The 19,272-nt window shown below is 44.1% G+C and overlaps 2 protein-coding genes across 2 annotated transcripts; one reads left to right on the top strand and one right to left on the bottom strand.

Moving 5' to 3' along the window:
• Window positions 1-1,956: 1,956 nt before the first annotated feature.
• On the bottom strand, window positions 1,957-4,547 carry LOC146295242 (cAMP-dependent protein kinase inhibitor alpha-like). Its single transcript, XM_084695958.1, has 2 exons — window positions 4,402-4,547; window positions 1,957-3,964 (listed from the first exon to the last, which is right to left on the bottom strand). Exons 1-2 carry the CDS (start codon window positions 4,541-4,543, stop codon window positions 3,882-3,884), a joined length of 225 nt encoding a protein of 74 aa, XP_084552084.1. The 5' UTR covers window positions 4,544-4,547; the 3' UTR covers window positions 1,957-3,881.
• A 9,732-nt stretch (window positions 4,548-14,279) lies between these two features.
• On the top strand, window positions 14,280-19,207 carry serinc2 (serine incorporator 2). The gene is made up of 10 exons (XM_084696890.1): window positions 14,280-14,435; window positions 15,849-16,010; window positions 16,253-16,446; window positions 16,602-16,681; window positions 16,775-16,912; window positions 17,023-17,192; window positions 17,324-17,414; window positions 17,646-17,799; window positions 17,940-18,155; window positions 18,489-19,207. The coding sequence occupies exons 1-10, from the start codon at window positions 14,397-14,399 to the stop codon at window positions 18,625-18,627; spliced, it is 1,383 nt and encodes a 460-aa protein (XP_084553016.1). The 5' UTR covers window positions 14,280-14,396; the 3' UTR covers window positions 18,628-19,207.
• Window positions 19,208-19,272: the final 65 nt, after the last annotated feature.

The following is a 19,272-nucleotide window of genomic DNA, read 5'->3' as shown; positions in this document are numbered from 1 at the left end:
CTCTCTCTCTCTCTCTCTCTCTCTCTCTCTCTCTCTCTCTCTCTCTCTCTCTCTCTCTCTCTCTCTCTCTCTCTCTCTCTCTCTCTCTCTCTCTCTCTCTGTCTCTCTCTGTCTCTCTCTGTCTCTCTCTGTCTCTCTCTCTCTCTCTATCTCTCTCTCTCTCTCTCTTATGGCAGCACGTTGAGCTGCATGTGAAGGCTGCTCTATGCTGCCCGCCTGCCCATCAGCCAGACACTCTATTTGACCCATGTCTCCATGGCCCCAGTGCCAGCCTCTCTAACTTCACCACTCTATTCTTTCCCTCTCTTTCTCTTTTCTCCATCTGTTCCGTTGTCTGCCTGTCGGCCTATCAGTCTCTGCATCCTCTTCCAATCTGTCTATGTCTCTCCCCCTCGCTACTCTCTCTCCCTCTCAGTCTGTAGTGGCTAGTTCATTGTAGAAGACAGACCCGCCAGCAGTGTCGTGGTCATGAGAGGTGAAACAGCAGAGGAGGATGCTCAGCATGGGGCTGGAAGGAGGGAGGGTGTTCATTGACTTTGCTTCGATTGATACTGGAATGAGTTTGTAACAGAGCTAAAGTCCATTTCAACCGGGCAATTACTGGGCAGACTACCGACTGGTGTTAAGGAATCTATGTACAGCCTGTTGGTGCTGACCTTTTCTGGTTGAATTAATGGAGCTTTACTTGTCTGGCTTTGTTGAATGTACAGTAGCTGGATATTACACATTACAAGTGTTCTGCTTGTCATTTTCAGACCGGAACAAAAACCCAATGCTGTAATTCCCTTTTGTTGTAAACTGAGATTTGGAGCTGTGTTTGCTGAATGGCAGTTGTTGACAAATTTAACCCTTACATCTACAATGAATCAAGCCATATGTTGGCACCCCTCCTCTCCCCCAACTGTGTCTAACTTCTAAAGTATCACGTCATCTAAGAATCCCTGTATTGTCCTGTATGCACCGACAGCATGGCTTTCTGTGACACAGCACTCTCTCATAAAAACTTGATGGAATATGAGACACAGTATAAGGCTTCTCTCAGGGGTAGGTTACCCTAGCAACAAGTTACGTAGCAACCGTCACGGTCAGGGACCCACCATGGAGGTGTGAGATGGTGGGACAGTGTAGACAAGAGGAGGAAGTCATTAGGGGAATCTTTGAAAAACACATTCCTTCCCTTACAACAATTCCATCAATATATTAGAATCACGCATTGTGATGTGACGTGTCAAAGCAGAGTAATGTTAGGATTATAGGACATCCTGATGAGATGATATGGAATGATGAGAGTAAGGCAAACAGACCGACAGACAGACAGACAGATGTGCATGCTACTCCAGACAGAGACAGACAGACAGACAGACCCAACTTGCATAGAACAACAATTCTCAGCTAAAATGGAGACCTGCGTTCCATCACTTACAAAACTGGGTGTGTGGCAAAAACTGTGAGGTTTGAATAGAATATTTGATAAGAGTTTTGTTTATTAGATGCTCGGGTCAAGGGTTCGAGACTACAAAGATGTGGGTCATGACAGAGCAGTGGATCTGTCATAGATCCTGTTCAATCTGCATTCCAGACAGATTCTCTTTGTGCCCAGACATAACAAAGAGGTTTTCACAACAGGACTATGACGTCTTGGTATTGGTTTATGAGTAAATGTCTCCACCTGGTGTTATACAAGAGGACATGCCTCATAAAACAACAGGGTACTGTATACATTTTGACATGATGATGTCTATGATACATCAATGACATTTCTATGAATACAAGCCCAAATTGTAATCTTGTAGGTTAGGGTGTACAACACAGGACTTAAAATCTCAGATGTTCTGATAATGTGTTGACCAGTTACATGGCAGCAATCCCCCGACACCGTCCTGTTGCTGGTAAAGCACCACCGCTGTGACAAGGACAAGCGTGTGCTTTTGAGGTGCACGTGATACTTCGGTTTCATCACACCAGACACAGGAGAGACTTGTCTTATGGATTTATTATGCCATTTGCCTGTTTAACCCAAATAAATAACATGTCAAATTAGGCTGAGTAAAATATATACTGCACGTACCACTGAGAGATTAGGGACAGTCTTTTGAATAAGTTTACCTGGAGATATTATCATAAGAACAGTTTCATAGTCATCATCGAGAACAGTTTATTACAATAGAGGACCAGTAGAGAACCTGATGGACATAAGCCTACCCTATGTGCATTTGATAGACAAAACCATACAAATATACATACAGCCCAAACAGATTAAAATAGAGACAATAATAATATGCTCATCGACATGTATGCAAGTGAGTGAGTTTAGTGTAACTGCATGACAATATGTACAACTGGAATGAGTTGAGGGTTATCTATGGCTGTCTCTCTGGGTTCTATATGGTGATGGTGGCCTGTGTTTACACCATAACAGTCCTCCCAACAATCCTGCTTATCTGATGCTGTGTCACAGGCTCCATGAAACGTGTTGATGAGTGCAAACAGGCTGGTCCCCTCGCAGTCTGCTGAGTGGCAGAAGGCAAGGCAGGCCGCCATCTTCTTCCACAGTCGGCCCTCTGTCAAACCGTTTGGTGTTTAGTGGAGGTGTGACGCCACGCTTGCTCTGGCGCCCAGTCGTCGTCAGGCATATGCTGCCAACGGGGTGGCACGTGTGCAGCTAAGCTCCGTGGCCCGCTCGCTGTGACTGGGTGGGTGGCGAGGCCGGCACATGCCCTACAGTGTGCTCTCAGAAGCCACACTGGATCGTGACAGGACAAAGTGATAAGCCCCTCTACAGTTTGAACAGCTGGGATGTTTAATGACTTACCTACAAAAGACTACAAAGAAGTGTCAATAGCCCGATACTGGATAACAGTATTTCAGAAATAGAGTGCAATGCAATCTTTTGTCGATTGCAACTAGGCACATTTTCAGAGGAAATGTCTGGGAAAGCCTTTCAAAGAGCCTCGAGCAGAGCTTATTATCATCTTAAGTTTTCTTATTATATTTAATGTGGTGGTAAGTGGTTGGCAGTGAAATGCCATTTAAGGAATGTTTTGACATTAGGATTTGTCCTACCCATTACCTTTAGTGCCAGGCTACTGTGACAAAAACTGGTTTGTATTATGAACAACTCAGGGAATATCCTAACCAATCTCCACCAAGGCCATCAGCTGATCTGGTTATTAGCATTCAAACTCATTCTAACACTGTGTAAAAAATGCTAATTAAAAAACATACCACATGCCCATTTCACACCTCAAATCCAAGTCCCAGCTAGTTAAAAAACATGACTGTCACACACCAACGTCTAAGAGGAATCCTGCCTCTGTTAAAACACAGTCCATTTTCCTTATACAAATACATTTACAAGTTACCATTTCCACGTCAGAAAGCCAAAAACCAGTAGGCCACTGTGGGAAACCTTCCCTCCCATCACAAGGTGTATAAAATCAGTGATACTAGATAGATAGATAGATAGATAGATAGATACTGTATATATCTGCAGGAAATGCAAGCAAATTCATTTTATATTTGCACTTACGATCTTCATGACTGATTATAAGTGAAGTCATAGAAAAATTGTATTGTACAGTATATGTTCTGCAAATGTCTCTTAGTTTCAATACAGGAGTGTGTAGAGTGAGCGGTTCCACACGCACACACACTCACTGACACACACACACACACACACACACACACTTCCACTCTGTGTCTGTTGAGATATAGGGGTCCTCATCCCTCCTAAGAAGCTCAGCTGTTGTGCACACAGCCGGTCTCTCCACAGACCCGTCGGACCATCGCTCTTTCACAGATCCTCTTCTCTTGCTCCCTCCATCCCTCCTCTCCAGGTATCTCTGCAGGCCTCCGGTGAGGTGAGGTGAGGCCCAGGGCCCTTAAGATCCCTCTGTCCCCTCCAAGCTCTCTGCAGGGGCCTGACCTTCCTCTGAGGTGGGAGACTGGGCCCCTCCTGAACCATCTGATACACACACACACAGGACATGGACAGGACACAGGTATCCATCATGCTTCACAATGTAACTTTATGTGTGGTATATGATTAGCAAATTAACACTCACACAGTTTACTATTGTGCTTATAGCTCACGAAAAATTCAAGATGGTCATTGTATATTCATCATATGATTCCCTTTTGTGTTTTGGCATGTTACAAAAGCTGACAAAACCCAATCAAAGTGTTTCTTTTGAATCTTTCTCAAATGCTAAACATGCCTCCAGAAGAAAACAAGTTGTGACTAAACAAAAATAGACCAAATAATCACTCCCTTACCATACCACCGATCTACTGAGAAAGAACAACATTATTGTACCCTGGTAGAGAAATCCTCCTCAGTGGTGTGTTTACAGTGACAGGAGAGAGAGCCCTGTAAGACGATGCCAGTCTGAGCGGGCTCACCTGTGAGAGCCAGCTCGGCCAGTTTGAGGGGCAGGTCGGTGGGGTTGACGCCGGCTGGAGAGCCCAGGATGTCTGGGAGGGCGTTCCTCCTCCCCGAGCGACCTGACGATGCAAAGTCCAACACAGGCTCCACCTCCGTCATCTCAGGGACCTATCACTACTGCCTGTGGTAGCAGTCAGGGGAACACACACAGAGAGAAAGACACAGATACAGAGATACAGAGAGAGAGACAGAGAGAAAGAGACAGAAGAACAGAGAGAGGAGACAGAGAGAGACGGAGAGACAGAGAGAGACAGACGAACAAGAGAAAGACATTTTTGTATCATTTTTGCCCACTGGGGGGAGAGCTTTCTTCAAAAACATGTGGCTTTGTACTGCTGCAAACAACATTTACTTTGTTTCAAGGATCGACAACTAGCACTAACATCTACAGTAACAACACATATTTGTATAGAATTGTGAGTAGCTTTATCTTGACAATGGTTTATTCCTAATGTCCCCAATGAACAATTTCTCACATTGGGGTTTTAACTGACCTGTTCAGTTATTTTTTAATTCTACATCATCAAAATACTCTCAATGAGGTTTCTGGTTTAATCTGGAATATCCCAGTTGGTCACTGTAGTGGATGTGTTTTCATGAGCACCAGCAGTTTGGTCATGCTCAAGGCTACACAAGTGACAGTCTGAATTATATCCCCTGTCACACACATACACTATATATACACATGCACATGCCAACACATGTACACATGCATACAATCTGTAAATCATGAAAACCATGCCAACAAAGACTAGTATTTAGGAAAGACACCAACACATTCTTCAAGTGGACATATACACATATAGCAGCACCAATCACAGTACACATTTCTTTGCAATCACACACACGCACACACGCGCACACGCACACACACACACACAGAGTGAGCTGCTGTTTCTATGGCAACAGATGAAAAAACACCTCTGGCTCAGCAAATGCAAGAGTCCAAAGCATTCTGGAAATCTTTCTTTCTGCTGCTTTTCTTGGTTGTTGACATAAATGAACCCGAACATGTTACGAAGTATCAATCTGCATTCCATTTTGTAGTTTTTTTCTCCATCTTCTTTATACATATTGAAAGGCTGAAACATGTGCACACACTCTCACACACACACACACAAACACACACACACACGCGAACAAACACTCAAGACATCAAGAGTGGGGGCCACAGGTTGGCCATCTGTTTGCCTTCAGCACTAGTCTTGCCCTTAAGGGTTATTTTATTGTTATCCAACACAAGTTGTGTGGCGTCCCAATTTGAACATGGCTTCACAAGCACCCTGCTGTGGTATTACATATGAACACACTTTTCTCCACCATATTATGGGTCACAGCGTGACTGGTGCTCATCAATCTCTGCAACTGCAGGATGATGGCCATAAACAGTGGAAACATAATGACATGGCGTTTCTGTATGGACTTGCGTGGGCACAGAGGGGAGTGTATGCCAGCTAGTCTTGCGTCGATAATTGGGGCTCTGCTTGCAACACTTTCCCATTCTCTATCTCTCTCTCTCTCTCTCACTCTCTCTCTCTCTCTCTCTCTCTCTCTCTCTCTCTCTCTCTCTCTCTCTCTCTCTCTCTCACTCTCTTTCTCTCTTTCTCTCTGCTTCTCAACCTATAAAACACTCCCACTCATTCACTGCTTGTTTGTCTTGCCAGCCTCTTCACTCTCCATTTCGCCTCTTTTGACTAGTTCAGCCCCATTTCTGTAGGACAACTATAATAGCACACGCCATTCTAAGACTCTCCAGTTTTACATTCAATGAGCTTGATGAGAAGTCTGTTCTTTCAGGCTTTTCGTGTGCGTTATTCCACAGGACAGATAATCCAATGGCTGCAGTTTAACTGTAGAAGAAAAATAGGAGTGAGTTTACAAGGCCATCCAGTGTGTGTGTGTGGGGGGGGGTGGGTGCTGGAGATAAGATTGCCCATGGTCCTTCACCCTAACGCCTTCTTCCTGGTGACAGTGCAGGTCTGCAGCCAGGGCACGGCGTTCTTCCCTGTCCTTGCAGCTTTTGCTCCGCAAAAGCATGCCAGAGTGCCCCTTTTGTGTCAGCCGTTGAGGCAGAGAAGACACACTATGGTTAGCATGAGCCGGTTTGCGAGTGGCAGGCACGTTGGCGGCAGACAGGAGACCACCAAAGGACAAAAGGAGGACCAAACTGAACCCAGTTTGCTCTGCCTCCCACACACAAGCACCCAGGATATAAGTTGAGCTACCTCCCCCATCTGAAGTGTGTCGACATCTGGGCTCAAAAACAGTTGAGTATATATATATATATATATATATATATATATTATTGTTTGGTTTGTTTGATTGAGGTCAACTTGAGAAGACTTTCGAAAGAGAGTAATGAAAGTAGTGCAGTTGAACAGGTGATAATCCACTAAGAGCTTAACTGAGATAATCCTGTATAGAATTTGTGACCTATATAATTTCAAAGGAAGTTCCGTCAGATTCTGGAGCAGGTTGTATTAGACACTATAAAGCCAGACGATGAAAAACAAAGAAGAAAGGAAAGTGTTCATGGAGGCAAGCTCTAGTAGTATGGGGGATGTTTACTGATTGATATTGTAAGACCACAAGGTTGAACCGGCATAGAAGGATCTCTTAGACTCCGGACCACCCTGTCATTAAAGAAGGTTATTATTAATGGAGTAAACTACTACCTGTGTTAGTTCCAAATGCGTTCCCCTCTTTAATTGACCGCTAAAGGATATGTGTTTGAACCACATTCCATCCAGTTGGCGACTTAGCAAAAAATCTATAAATAATTGTTACGATTTATGAATCTTTCTTCCGATCCATGTGCAAATACAGTTCTCAACTCATCAGGACATTTTATATGCATTCAATATCCATCTGAAAATGTACACGATTTCTCCAGCTAAAAAACACTTCATGGGTCCTTTGAAACACAAATGCATCCAGAAATGAACTCTGAAGGCTGTGAGTTCCTAAGCTCTCTGAGATACAAGAGAGACTCACAAGGGTCTTTCAGTCTAAAAGCTAGAACGCTACGTGATTTGTGCAAATTGAAATGTATATGTAAGTGCAATGCCCTGTTTAGGGACGAGCTCTGCTCTTATTTCAGCACCATGGACAGGGAAATATAACCTTCATTGCTGCTTCTTCTCTAGGCACTCTGCTAGCAGCAGGTCAGTCAGTCAGGCAGACAGACAGGCAGACAGACAGATAACCAGTCAGGCAGACAACTCCCATGGATATATCTCACCAGGGCCTGAGACTGGTCTCCTGCCTGTTTCTCATCAGTGTAACACAAGGAGTGTGAGGGGAAAAAAAGCAGGAGTTCAGGACTTTTTTTTTTATTACAAAATGGGGCTCCACGGCAACGTGTAAATTAAACTGGGGGGGGGGGGGGGGTTGGGGGGTTCACTGCCTCACCTCCTCAAAGAGGTGTGGGAAAAAGGGATATTTTCAGCCATGGCATATCGCCTCATGATGACAGCCATTCCGGCTCCTCTCACTTCAGCTGTCATACTTCACTTTCTGTACCTTTCTCACTTTCATACTCTCTGCTGCTGGCCCAAGGACACATTGCGCAGAGTTCCATCGAAATTGCTCTGTAGCATCCGTGACAGAGGTCGTTGAGTGACCCGCTCATTGTACTGGGTGACTGTGTTCTACCCTTTTACAGAATAGAGAGTGTCATCCCTAAATGAGCAGGTTTATCTCATGGATGAGGTCAGAACCTTACACTGGATGTGACCCACTTTGTGAAGACACCCTCACACGGGACTAAGCAGGAAATGATGTCTACGGAGAGGACAAAGTACGTTTTTCTTGAATAAATGATGGCTGGGATTACTCTGCCTCTATTTATAATTCCTCATGCCTACGATTACTTCCTGTACTTCTCTCTCCATCTGTATCCCTCTCTCCTTTTTCTCTACTCTTCCTTATCATGAAGCTTAACATGCTGCTGCCATGGTAACAGCACCGCTGTGATCAGGGGTGGCCTATAGGATGGGCGAGGGAGACACACAGAGACAGCATGTCTTAATACCCTGTGTCCAAACGGCCTTCCTTTCTTTCAGGACTTCAGAATGTCTATTTTTAGTCTGTGGGGGGGGGAAGCATGATTCTGGTCAGCAGCTTGCGGAATCTATAGGAACAGGTGTAGGAGAGACTGAGTGGTAGAAAGGAGGAGGAGAAGCAGGGAGGTCGACTGATCCGGTGAGACAACTTGATCCCGCCCTTTTGTTAGATCTTGCCCACAGCCTGGCTGATCTTTTCCCATATCCACTGATCCCTAGCTATTTACAAAGCATGCTTGGCGTCTTTCATGTTTTATAACCCAGGCACACAGACTCACAGGCATCAACCAACCTTTCATTTAGCTCTTCTACTTAGTGAGCCCTGAAAGCTAAATCAAGCTCTGTTTGAGTTTGTGTGCTTCAGGCTACACGGGGGCTTCTAGGAAGAGCCTGCTGGCTAAGAGAAGCTTCAGAAACGCTTGTGTGTCTTTTGACTTCTGTTCTAGAAACAACCGGCAAAAGTTTCGAACGACCGGAGGAAAATCTGTTGCTTCGACAGGGCCTCTCTTTGCACAGCATTCAACACAACACCATTCAAACACTCCTGCCGATGAGGTCTCAAGTTGTCTTCCTTATGGGATCCCTTATCTAATCTTTGACGTCAGTATGGAAAGCATTTGAGAGCTAAGCACCACTAAATCATCACAAATAGGTCCAAGGTCCGACAGAGGAGGAAGTAAAAAGGAATACAAACAATATACCACCAAAAACAGGACTGATCAAGGTATTTTCAGAGGACAACAGAAGTGTGTGGGAGCAAAATACCTTCCTCTTCGCCAAATGTGAGATAAATTGCGAGCTCCTTCAAAGGGGTCAAACACAACACAGCAACAAAGCCATTCAGACCAATTAATGTACTTACAGAGTTCTTTGCTGCCTGGCTGGCATGTAGGTTACTGTTTCTATCAGCAGTTGGCGAGGACTCCTACTGCATGCCACTCATGTGGGATCACAATTTAGCTGGGTACAAAATCTCAGACTCAAGTCCACCGGGGTTTAAGTTCAAACACCGTCCTGAAACACCGAGTCTGACAACGGCTGATTAGAGCAGGTTTAGAGGACATCATCAATGAGAGGGCACGAGACAGGGAAGGGATGAGTCACTGTAATAACGCAGACAAGAGGGAACGAGAGAGAGAGATAGAGAGAGAGAGAGATAGAGAGAGAGAGAGAGGACTGAACGTGATGTTCCGAGTCCCACCCCCCTTGTGACACTGGGAAGAAAGTCTGTGCGGTTTGCCAAAACCAAAACATCAATATTTTAGCCCTGAGCCTCTGTTTGTAGGAGAGGCTACAAGCCCCCACTGCCCCCTCGCCCGTTCTCAACAGCCACGTAAACAGAGAGGCTCCGTGGCCCGCTGCGCCTGCACGTGGCTCTCCGCACACTGCCCAGTCGCTACCCATGAGCCTTCAGCTCTCTCTCACAACAACACTGGCAAAAGGGGCAGTGGCATAGATACAAAAGGGCAGCCATGTCTTGTCTAAAGGGTGCACACTCAAACCAGTCCCCCCCTCTGCAATCATCACAGGGAACATGAAGCGCATTGTTGTGTTTTGGTGTGGGCCTTGAGAGGGACTGTTTATGGAAGGCTTAATTAATGGTTGCAGAAGAGGTGCAATTGAACCAGTCATGGAGCTAGACCCTTCTTACAGATCGAGACTGCGAACGGTGCGCTTTTGAATGAGACTTGCTCAATGTCTGACGAACCATTTCAAGGATTTTACATGTCACACTCACTGGATGGGTCAGGATGTATTATGCATAATAATTTGGCAGTGGAACAAAAGCAGATGCATGCATTGTCTGCCTTGATTCACTTAGAGGCTGGGCCATTGATCTGTGGATGGAAGGCTCTGTGATTTTTTTTTTTTACTCGTCTCCAGGGTGGCCTTCCATCTGGTCCGTGTTTCTGTTGGGCAGGAGACAAGGCTTCAGCAGGAGGAGTCTGACATTGAGAGAGCACCAGCATGTCGCGTCAAGACAGGTCAGAGGTCCTCATTTGGAATTCCACATAGGGAGTAATCGCAGGGGTGTGCTGTAAGTGCCAGCATATTGAGTTACAGCTGCTAACTGTACCCATCATCCCTGCTGCTGCCGCTGGGAGAGATGGGGGTGGCAGGGGAATAGAAGGTGGGGTTGGGGTCATGGACGTTTAACACAGCCAAATCATCCTTAGAGGAGAAACTCTCCTCGAGTCACTCATCCTCTGGGCTGCACGTCTTTTAACACAGGGTTGTTCAAAGTGTATGTGTGTGTGTGTTTGTCTGTGTGTGCTGATCTGACCCAGTTTATACACTGGTTTCAGTGCATTTATTAGAGTCAATGTGTGCATATGTGGTTTTATGGTGGTGCTGTTTGTTTTGTTGTTGTAAAACCAAAAACCCATATCATTGGCTGACATACTCTTGTTCTGAAATTCCTGACTGACACGTGTCGTGGCCTGGAAATGAAATCATCCATTCTGAGGCATAGGTCACGGTAAAGGCTACTGCTAGTTTCAGCCAAGCACTAGATCAGATGCCATTCTCATAGGTCACTGGTCGACAGGAAAAATTAATTCAAATTCAGCTTCCAGTGGTGCCTAGTCAAAGTTCTAATTCAATGTAAAACTGATTTTCCTAAAGTATAGTAAAGAGCACATTTATGCTAATGACCAACTGCCATTTTATTCCAGATATTAGTTTTTACCCTCCAAACCTTTCACACGCCGTTTAATGTCTGTATATTAGACAACAACAACAACAACAACAGCAACTTGTCTTTATAAACCATTCCTAGGCAGAAAACAGATGCAAGAGGATCCTTGTGATGAACGCACATGGAGAGTTCCCTCTGGATGAGTCATGCCAGGCCAGGGGGAGGAAAGCCACATCAAGGGGCGGTCAGGGTGATCTGCAACTGTCTGGGGCAGAATGACCAGGACATGTGACAGAGATGACAGAAGGGGACTGACTCAACACCCACCAGTGAGGGATTGTCTGCAGCCATATGTGACAGATATACAGTATGAATGGCAGGGCACCAAAACCTTGAGGTCATACAAATAGTTGTCACACACACACACTACACACACACACACACACACACAAACATACAACCCTGCATTCAAGTTAAGTGGAAAAGGGAGGTTATGGTGATGAATTGTTTAGGATTGACAATGAAGTGTAGCTGTTAAACCCGGCTCGTGGCACAGGCACACCTCCTGGGTGCATGTGACAAACAAATCAAGAAGCAGAATTGTAATATGGGAGTTAATGAATGTCTTTTTTTGGTTCTAGAACGTTTTGGAAGCATGGCTTTTGAACTATGAAGAAGTCAATAAATGACCAACTGTAAATTAATGATTTACTTTTTGTGTTAACAATTGAGCGTAGTGATTGGATACCATGGATTTATTTAGTTCCAATAGCTTTCCAAGTTTGCATGTAGCTCCAATGGGCCATTTTTTTAAATCATTTATAAATGACAGTTGGGAAAAAATGACGTTTTACCAGTTAACTTTACCAGTATAGTGAAGTAAGGTTACAGGTAACCTCCCTGTAATTATGTTGGGGCCTTGGCTATCAACATAAAATCCAGCCAATATTTGCACGACATCATTCAGTTTAGGCTACAGCAGCTGTAGGCTCGGAGTTCCTCCAACGACTGTCAGGTTCAGTGAATGACAAGACCTCTTGGATACGTTCCTGACCATTAGTGACCTATTAGCTTAGTAAATATGTTTTCACAATGCCAATATGTAAAAAGCACGACTTCTCATAACCTTCATAACATATTGATACTGTATGAATACAACAACATTATAATAGTACACTTGTAGAGCACTCACCAACAGGATCAGTGCGCGTGTCAAAATCAAAATCCCAAAAAGTTGTAACTACCCAGCCACCATCCTGTCCAATGTAAGATACGATATTATGCTGCAAAATAAAGCTTTCTCGTTATATGAAAATCGTTTTTCCCGTACGGACTAATTGTTGCAGACATTGGTCTGTTGTAGTGGCAGGAGACGGGTTTCAAGCTCTTCTATTCCAGCTCGTTCAATGTGCTCTCACAGCACAATTGAGAGGGCAATACCAAGATTCTTGTAGTTAGGGGAGTACGAATAATAGAAGCCCCTTAAAATGACAAAATATAGAATTGTATTCGTGATTGTGTTTCTTATTTTTTTTATATGTATAAAACTGTAAAAAAAATGTTTTAAAGCAAATATACACCCAATAGTCAAACAATGAATAAAACCTGGTAATGTATTTTCCCCTAATATGGTACGAACGCGGTTTTGTCCAATAGCATTGTGTTTCAGGAACCATCCAGCGTCCAAATCTATAGGTTTTATCCTGAATTGAACTGTCATGTAACAGGTGAATTATTATAACAAATCATCCAAAGTGGGATATCTTTTTTGTAGATCAGTGTCAGTTGGACAACAGCATGTAAAACAGTTACCGCATGTAAAACAGTAATGAACCTATAAAGAAACACTATTACATGTATTTGTTTTTTTTTACTGTTATTTACACTGTTAAATGTATGTGCATGTGCATAAAGCAACACTGTTGTTACATTTACTCATTTATAATTCGTAAACAAAAAACGGTATAGGTCTGCAATCAGCAACATCATGTCATATGACCACATTCTCTACAGCCAATCGTGTCTCCCACACTTCCTTTCATCAAATGAGTAGATTTCAGTCATATCATAAAGCTTAACAAGTGGCGTCTGAACAGCATGAAAGTGGGCAGTGGGAAGTATCACTTCAATCTGTAAAATGACTGCAGATGCATTTTGAAGATCTGATTATCTATTCATGCCTTGCTGACCCAGGTCTGGTGCACTCTGGCTGTTGTCTAGTCCTGAAGCCGGCTTAACAGTTCAGAGTAGGCTACTTCAATTTATGTTGGCGATGTTGGGGTAAAATATAGAGGGAGAGAGAGAGGCTATATTCCAATATAGTCCATTGGAATGCTGTTGCCCTAGAAAACATCAAAAATAGATTACACGATCCATTGCAAAAGTGAAAATATTGATTATATCCAGATTTGTAACTAGCAAATCATTCATAACATATTATGGCTACCCATCACGGCCCGCATCAGATTCAAGACCCTGGTACTGACCTTCCGAGCAGTGAACGGGACTGCACCCGACTACATCAAGTCTCTCCTGCAGCCTTACAACCCCGCCCGACACCTACGGTCTTCTTCAGATAACCGCCTGGTGGTCCCACCGCCCAAGACCGCCCGGTCCCAACACAAGCTCTTCTCCTGTCTGGCCCCCCAGTGGTGGAATCAACTCCCCACCTTCATCAGAGACACAGACTGTCTCTCCACCTTCAAGAAAAGGCTCAAGACGCACTTGTTCCGGGAGTACAACGGTAGGCTACTTAGGAATGGTTTGCTGAACCCAATGCTAGTTTCCTCAAGGATCACAATGACTCTTGTTTAGAGACTTGTTGCTCTTGTTGGTTAGTGGTAACTGATTCAAGCTGTTGTATCTGCTGCGAAACATTCTATTTTAGTTAATCTTATTTTTATTTTTACTGTTGCTTGCTTTTTCTACAGCAAGCAACAGTTAAAATAAAAATAAGATGAACTAAAATAGAATGTTTCGCAGCAGATACAACAGTTTGAATCAGTTACCACTAACCAACAAGAGCAACAAGAGGAATACTCAAGAGTTTGGAGTTCAATATCTGTGAACCAATCCTTTGTCTTGAGTTACCGAAAAAAAAGTAATCCCGCCCCAATTCCCTGATGCTAAGAAACGCCCTGTTGACTTCACTGGTTTCATCGCTGGCTACTGAGCCGAGGCTGAAACTTATTGTCACTATTCCCCTTTTTCACTTTTATTTTTCTGGACAAGTACTTTTGTTTAAAGTAAAATGGGAGCGTGTATGGCATTGTGTTCACTTGCTAGCTGTGTAAGTAGTCTATTAATTATTAAACTTCCGTAAAGTCGTTGTTTGGAGTTCTTTCGCTGCTTCCGTGTGGCGCACGTAGCTAGATAAACAAGCACAGATTGACTTTTTCTTGTATGGTACATAGACGTAAAGTATATTCAGATTATTACAAAAGTGACAGAAAATAGATTTTGAAAATCGGTTTGGGCATACTTTATTGCAATGCATATGAAGTTAGCGCTTTAGCGGCCAAATAGCGAGGTGAAGTTTCATATTCGACATTCGTTCTTAAGACGCTCTAAGAGTTTAGAGCTTCTTAACGAATCTGGGAAACCCGGCAAATGTCTGGTGTACCTCCACAGCCTTTACTTTTTCAATTACATTTAAAACAAAACAAAATCGATAATCTATGAACAGAGTTTAATCCTCGGAGATCGTAATAACCTTTTCAAACTTGTCAAAAAATCTCAAATATACACCAGATTATTCTAATAGTCTAGTCTACTTCCACACTCTTTACTTCAACACGCTTTACGTTTAATGTGTTACATTAAAACCTGTGCCAGCATGTTTTTTATTTTATTTAAGACTCTCCATGATACATTTTTGAGAGGGGTGTAGTAGATCACTGTCGTATCACAACAAATAGTCAGTGAAAAGCAGCTTTCTCTCACTTAAACAAAGCTTTATAAGAAGTAATGTCACAAGTCCTGTTAATGAGTTCAGTTTGTGCAAACAGAGATAAGATGCAGAGGCAATCTTGAATAGGGCACAATACATTATCTTTAAGAAGTCACAGACTCACAAATCAATAGGCTTTCAGTTTTCTAGCTAGTAAGTAGTAGTTTAAGTCAAGGATCCAGTAGGCCCACTTGGCAATATGTGGGTTCCAAGCAGCCTCTGCTACACATTGTTTATATCCTTCAATGCTTGTAACTACTGCTCCAATGCTTAGTGCTGGAGCAATACAGAACATGATTAGTGAAGGATGACTGGCTGGACCACAATTACATCCTACTGTTTTTATTGGCACACCTCCCTTAGCAGTCTGTCTGCATCACCAGAGAACAAGAAGATGCAACCTTCTATTGACAGCCCCAATGCGAGCTCATCCACTCGATGTAAACACATCACGAGGAAGGGTGACATGATTACTTCTAAATGAGTGGCTAGCTGGCCTGATTACTGTCAAAATAATCAGCTATTTGTGCTCCACCCAATGGAATCAAGCGTAGGACGAAATGGGTGGTTGTCATGACAGTAGTTCCACAGTGTGTGTGTCCCCCCCCCCCCCCCATCTACAGTGCAAACCATGCATGCATTACACAGATTTGCCCCCCTCCCATCCCCGAGCCATTTCCCTCAGATTTGCCAAAATGTGAGTCATTGTGTGTACTGTCCTAATTCCGAGGCTGCCTCTCTTCCTATCTGCAGGCATCTTGTTTGTGTGGCTCGGCGCCCTGTCTCCTGTCAGGATGCTGTCCTTCCACGTACAACTCTGTGGTGTCCCGGCTCGCCTTCTCCTTCCTGCTGCTGCTCGGAACGCTGGTCTCTGTCATCATGATCCTACCAGGCATGGAGGCCCAGCTCAAGAAGGTGTTTCACTGTTTAACACTGTTGCAGCACCACCATGAGTGAGAGAGCAGTTTGTGTGTGTGTTTGTGTGTAAGTGTTGTGTGTGTGTGTGTGTACGTGTTGTGTGTTTCTGTATACGCGTGCAACCATACATGCTTGTGTGCGCCTGCTCATATTGTAATAGGTGATTGTGTTGACCTCCATGTATTTAGATGTCACATATCTGTCCCCTTGTTCTCACAATGTCCCCTGACCTGTGTCAGATTCCAGGGTTCTGTGTGGATGGGGCTGGCACTTTCATACCTGGGGTAGAAGGCAAGGTGAACTGTGACATCATCGTGGGTTACAAGTCTGTTTACCGCATGTGCTTCGCGATGGCTTGTTTCTTCTTCCTCTTCTCTGTCATCATGATCCGCGTGCGCAGCAGCAAGGACCCTCGAGCCTCCATCCAGAACGGGTACGTAACCCTGTGTTCCTCCAGGGAGGCAATGGGGCCCTCTGCTGGGGAGACGATGTAGTGCACGTGTACAATTTTTTGATCAACATTTGTATTTTATTTGTACATATTTCTTCCACTGCATGTGCTAAAGATCCGTTGAATTGTTTTGACAGATTCTGGTTTTTCAAATTCCTCATACTGGTTGGAATTACTGTTGGTGCTTTCTTCATTCCAGATGGCATCTTCAACACAGGTACAGGCGAACTCATCCAGACAAACCAACTACAAAACCAAGACCATCCTAACCTTGCTCCAGAATAACTAACAGTTTTTCTGTCGTTTACAGTGTGGTTCTGGTTTGGAGTGGTGGGTTCCTTTGCCTTCATCATCATCCAGCTTATCCTTTTGATAGACTTTGCTCATACTTGGAACCAGTCCTGGCTGGAGAAGGCAGAGGAGGGCAACTCCAAGTGCTGGTTTGCAGGTGTCAACATTGTCAACATTCTTTATTTCCCCTACTTGGACTTAACCCTTAAGCAACTGCAACAATTAACTGGCGTTTACAGATGATATACCCTTTGATCTCCCCTTCAGCGCTCCTGTCATTCACCATAGTGCACTATGCCCTGGCCTTTGCTGCCATGGTACTGTTCTATGTGTACTACACACTGCCTGATGACTGCACAGAGCACAAGGTCTTCATCAGCCTCAACCTCATCTTCTGCATTGTCGTCTCCATCGTCGCCATCTTGCCCAAAGTCCAGGTGACGTCCAAGGCTTCTCAGGCCTTCTCTACTGTACCAATTACTTTTATACATCTGTGACTTGCTCATTCAGTCATCGAGCAAAGCTAAACGTATGTTAAACCAGAAGTTAAACAGTGTGTAATTCACAGGAGTCCCAGCCGAGTTCAGGTCTGCTTCAGGCCTCTATGATCACCCTCTACACCATGTATGTCACCTGGTCTGCCATGACTAACAATCCCAGTAAGTCTCCTGACTGACTCACCACTCTGGTGACCACACCATGAGTCACATTCACTGGAGTCTCAGGGTCAAGGACACTTTTGCACGCAATAGACTGCAAACACACACACCTTTTTCTTTTTTGTTGTTGCAGGGAATCCCATTATTGGCATAGTTTGTTCCACCTCAACCCTCCAGAATAAATTGTCTCTACCAAAACATATTTTCCCTTTGCTCCCTTCCTCCTGTCAGATCGCCAGTGTAACCCCAGTCTGCTGGATATGGTCAGTCGAGGACCCAACGCGACTCCTCCTCCTGCCCCCGCTGTCAAAGAGGACGTGCAGTGGTGGGACGCCCAGAGCGTTGTGGGATTGCTCATATTCTTCTTCTGCACGCTCTATGCCAGGTAAGAAACCCCCCGTAAACAGCTGGTTCACAGTAAACAACTGGTATAAACCCCCCTCCCACAGTAAACATTTGGCTAAAGCAACCCCCCCCCCCCCAAAAAAAAAAACCTGTCCAATCGTCTCGGCTTGTCCTCCACAGCATCCGTTCGTCCAACAACACACAGGTGAACAAGCTGATGCAGACAGAGGAGGGCCAGGGATTGGCTGCAGACTACGAGGCCGCCAACGGTGAGGTCGGGGTCAGACGTGCCGTGGACAATGAAGAGGACGGGGTCACCTACAGCTACTCCTTCTTCCACTTCAGCCTCTGCCTGGCCTCACTCTACATCATGATGACCCTCACCAACTGGTACATGTAAGTGTGCCATCGGAGTAGGTGTATCTTCAATCTTATCCCAATGGGATGGAATCGATTTGGATTATTATTATTCATTCAGCCTCTGGGATTTACAATAATGACGGCTCTTACATTTTATTCATGTAGTCTGCTTGATCCAAAGCGAATATTAGTGCATGTAGAAAAGACAGCAGAAATGTCAGGATCAGAAGTCAACGGTTCAGCCTTTGAGTGGTTCGAGCTAATGAAGGGTCTGTATAAGTCTTCTGAAACCAGTGAGGGTGAAGGACGGATCCGATTAGGAGGATGACTCACACCCTCATTTCCCCCCTGTCCTCTATCACTCCACAGGCCAGAAACAGACTACAAGGCCATGCAGAGCACCATGCCTGCTGTGTGGGTGAAGATCAGCTCCAGCTGGGTAGGTCTGGCACTCTACCTGTGGACCTTAGTGGCACCCCTCATACTCCCAGACCGGGAATTCAACTAGTCTCCTGGTTGTGTCCCTCTTGAAGGAATTGTATGGTTATATAGGCAATAAGCTTGGTTTTGTATTGTACCCTATTGTCTTACACTCTTAATATTTCAGGTATCAATTGGCTTTGCACTATACACTACCTTATAATGTCACTATGTGGAAATTGAAGATGGGGAATATATCAAATAACGTTTCATGTTTTTCTCTGAATATCAGGACACTTGCAATAATGTTTGTTTGCTTAGATAAAATGCTTTTAGGTATTTTGTTAGAATCCGCAAGTACAAAAGTTAATGTTACAATATCGCATTTTATTTTTTTACCATTTGGACAAGTGCATTTGTGTTTGTAATACAGGCGAATATAAGTGATTTATCTTTTTATATATTTTTACAATTAATCATTTCATCATTTCTTCTTTTTGAGAACACATTATACTCAATGGAATATATCTTAGAATGGTCTTGTTTGCATGAGTATAAAAGTCAAGATTTACTTTAGCCCTGTAGGTGGGACTGTTGTTCTTTAAAACCCATCCATCCCATTCACATACAGAATAATAAAGATATAAAAGACCCATCTTGACAACATATCGCACCGGATATTGTTTTTTTTTTTTTCAAGGTGCTAAGTGTTGTTTCCACTGTCCAACCTCTG

This window comes from Hypomesus nipponensis, chromosome 4 (assembly GCF_054491055.1).
Source record: "Hypomesus nipponensis isolate SF chromosome 4, ASM5449105v1, whole genome shotgun sequence".
NCBI lineage: Eukaryota > Metazoa > Chordata > Actinopteri > Osmeriformes > Osmeridae > Hypomesus > Hypomesus nipponensis.
This window is presented reverse-complemented; position numbering and strand designations above follow the sequence as displayed.

Excerpts from the sequence above, each read along its gene's own strand:
- LOC146295242 (XM_084695958.1), bottom strand. The coding sequence starts at position 4,543 with ATGACGGAGGTGGAGCCTGTGTTGGACTTTGCATCGTCAGGTCGCTCG. Across the intron at positions 3,965-4,401 it reads GGCCGAGCTGGCTCTCACAG|ATGGTTCAGGAGGGGCCCAG; the intron begins GTGAGCCCGCTC and ends TGTGTGTATCAG.
- serinc2 (XM_084696890.1), top strand. The coding sequence starts at position 14,397 with ATGGGAGCGTGTATGGCATTGTGTTCACTTGCTAGCTGT. Across the intron at positions 16,011-16,252 it reads TGGAGGCCCAGCTCAAGAAG|ATTCCAGGGTTCTGTGTGGA; the intron begins GTGTTTCACTGT and ends GACCTGTGTCAG. Across the intron at positions 18,156-18,488 it reads ACCCTCACCAACTGGTACAT|GCCAGAAACAGACTACAAGG; the intron begins GTAAGTGTGCCA and ends ATCACTCCACAG.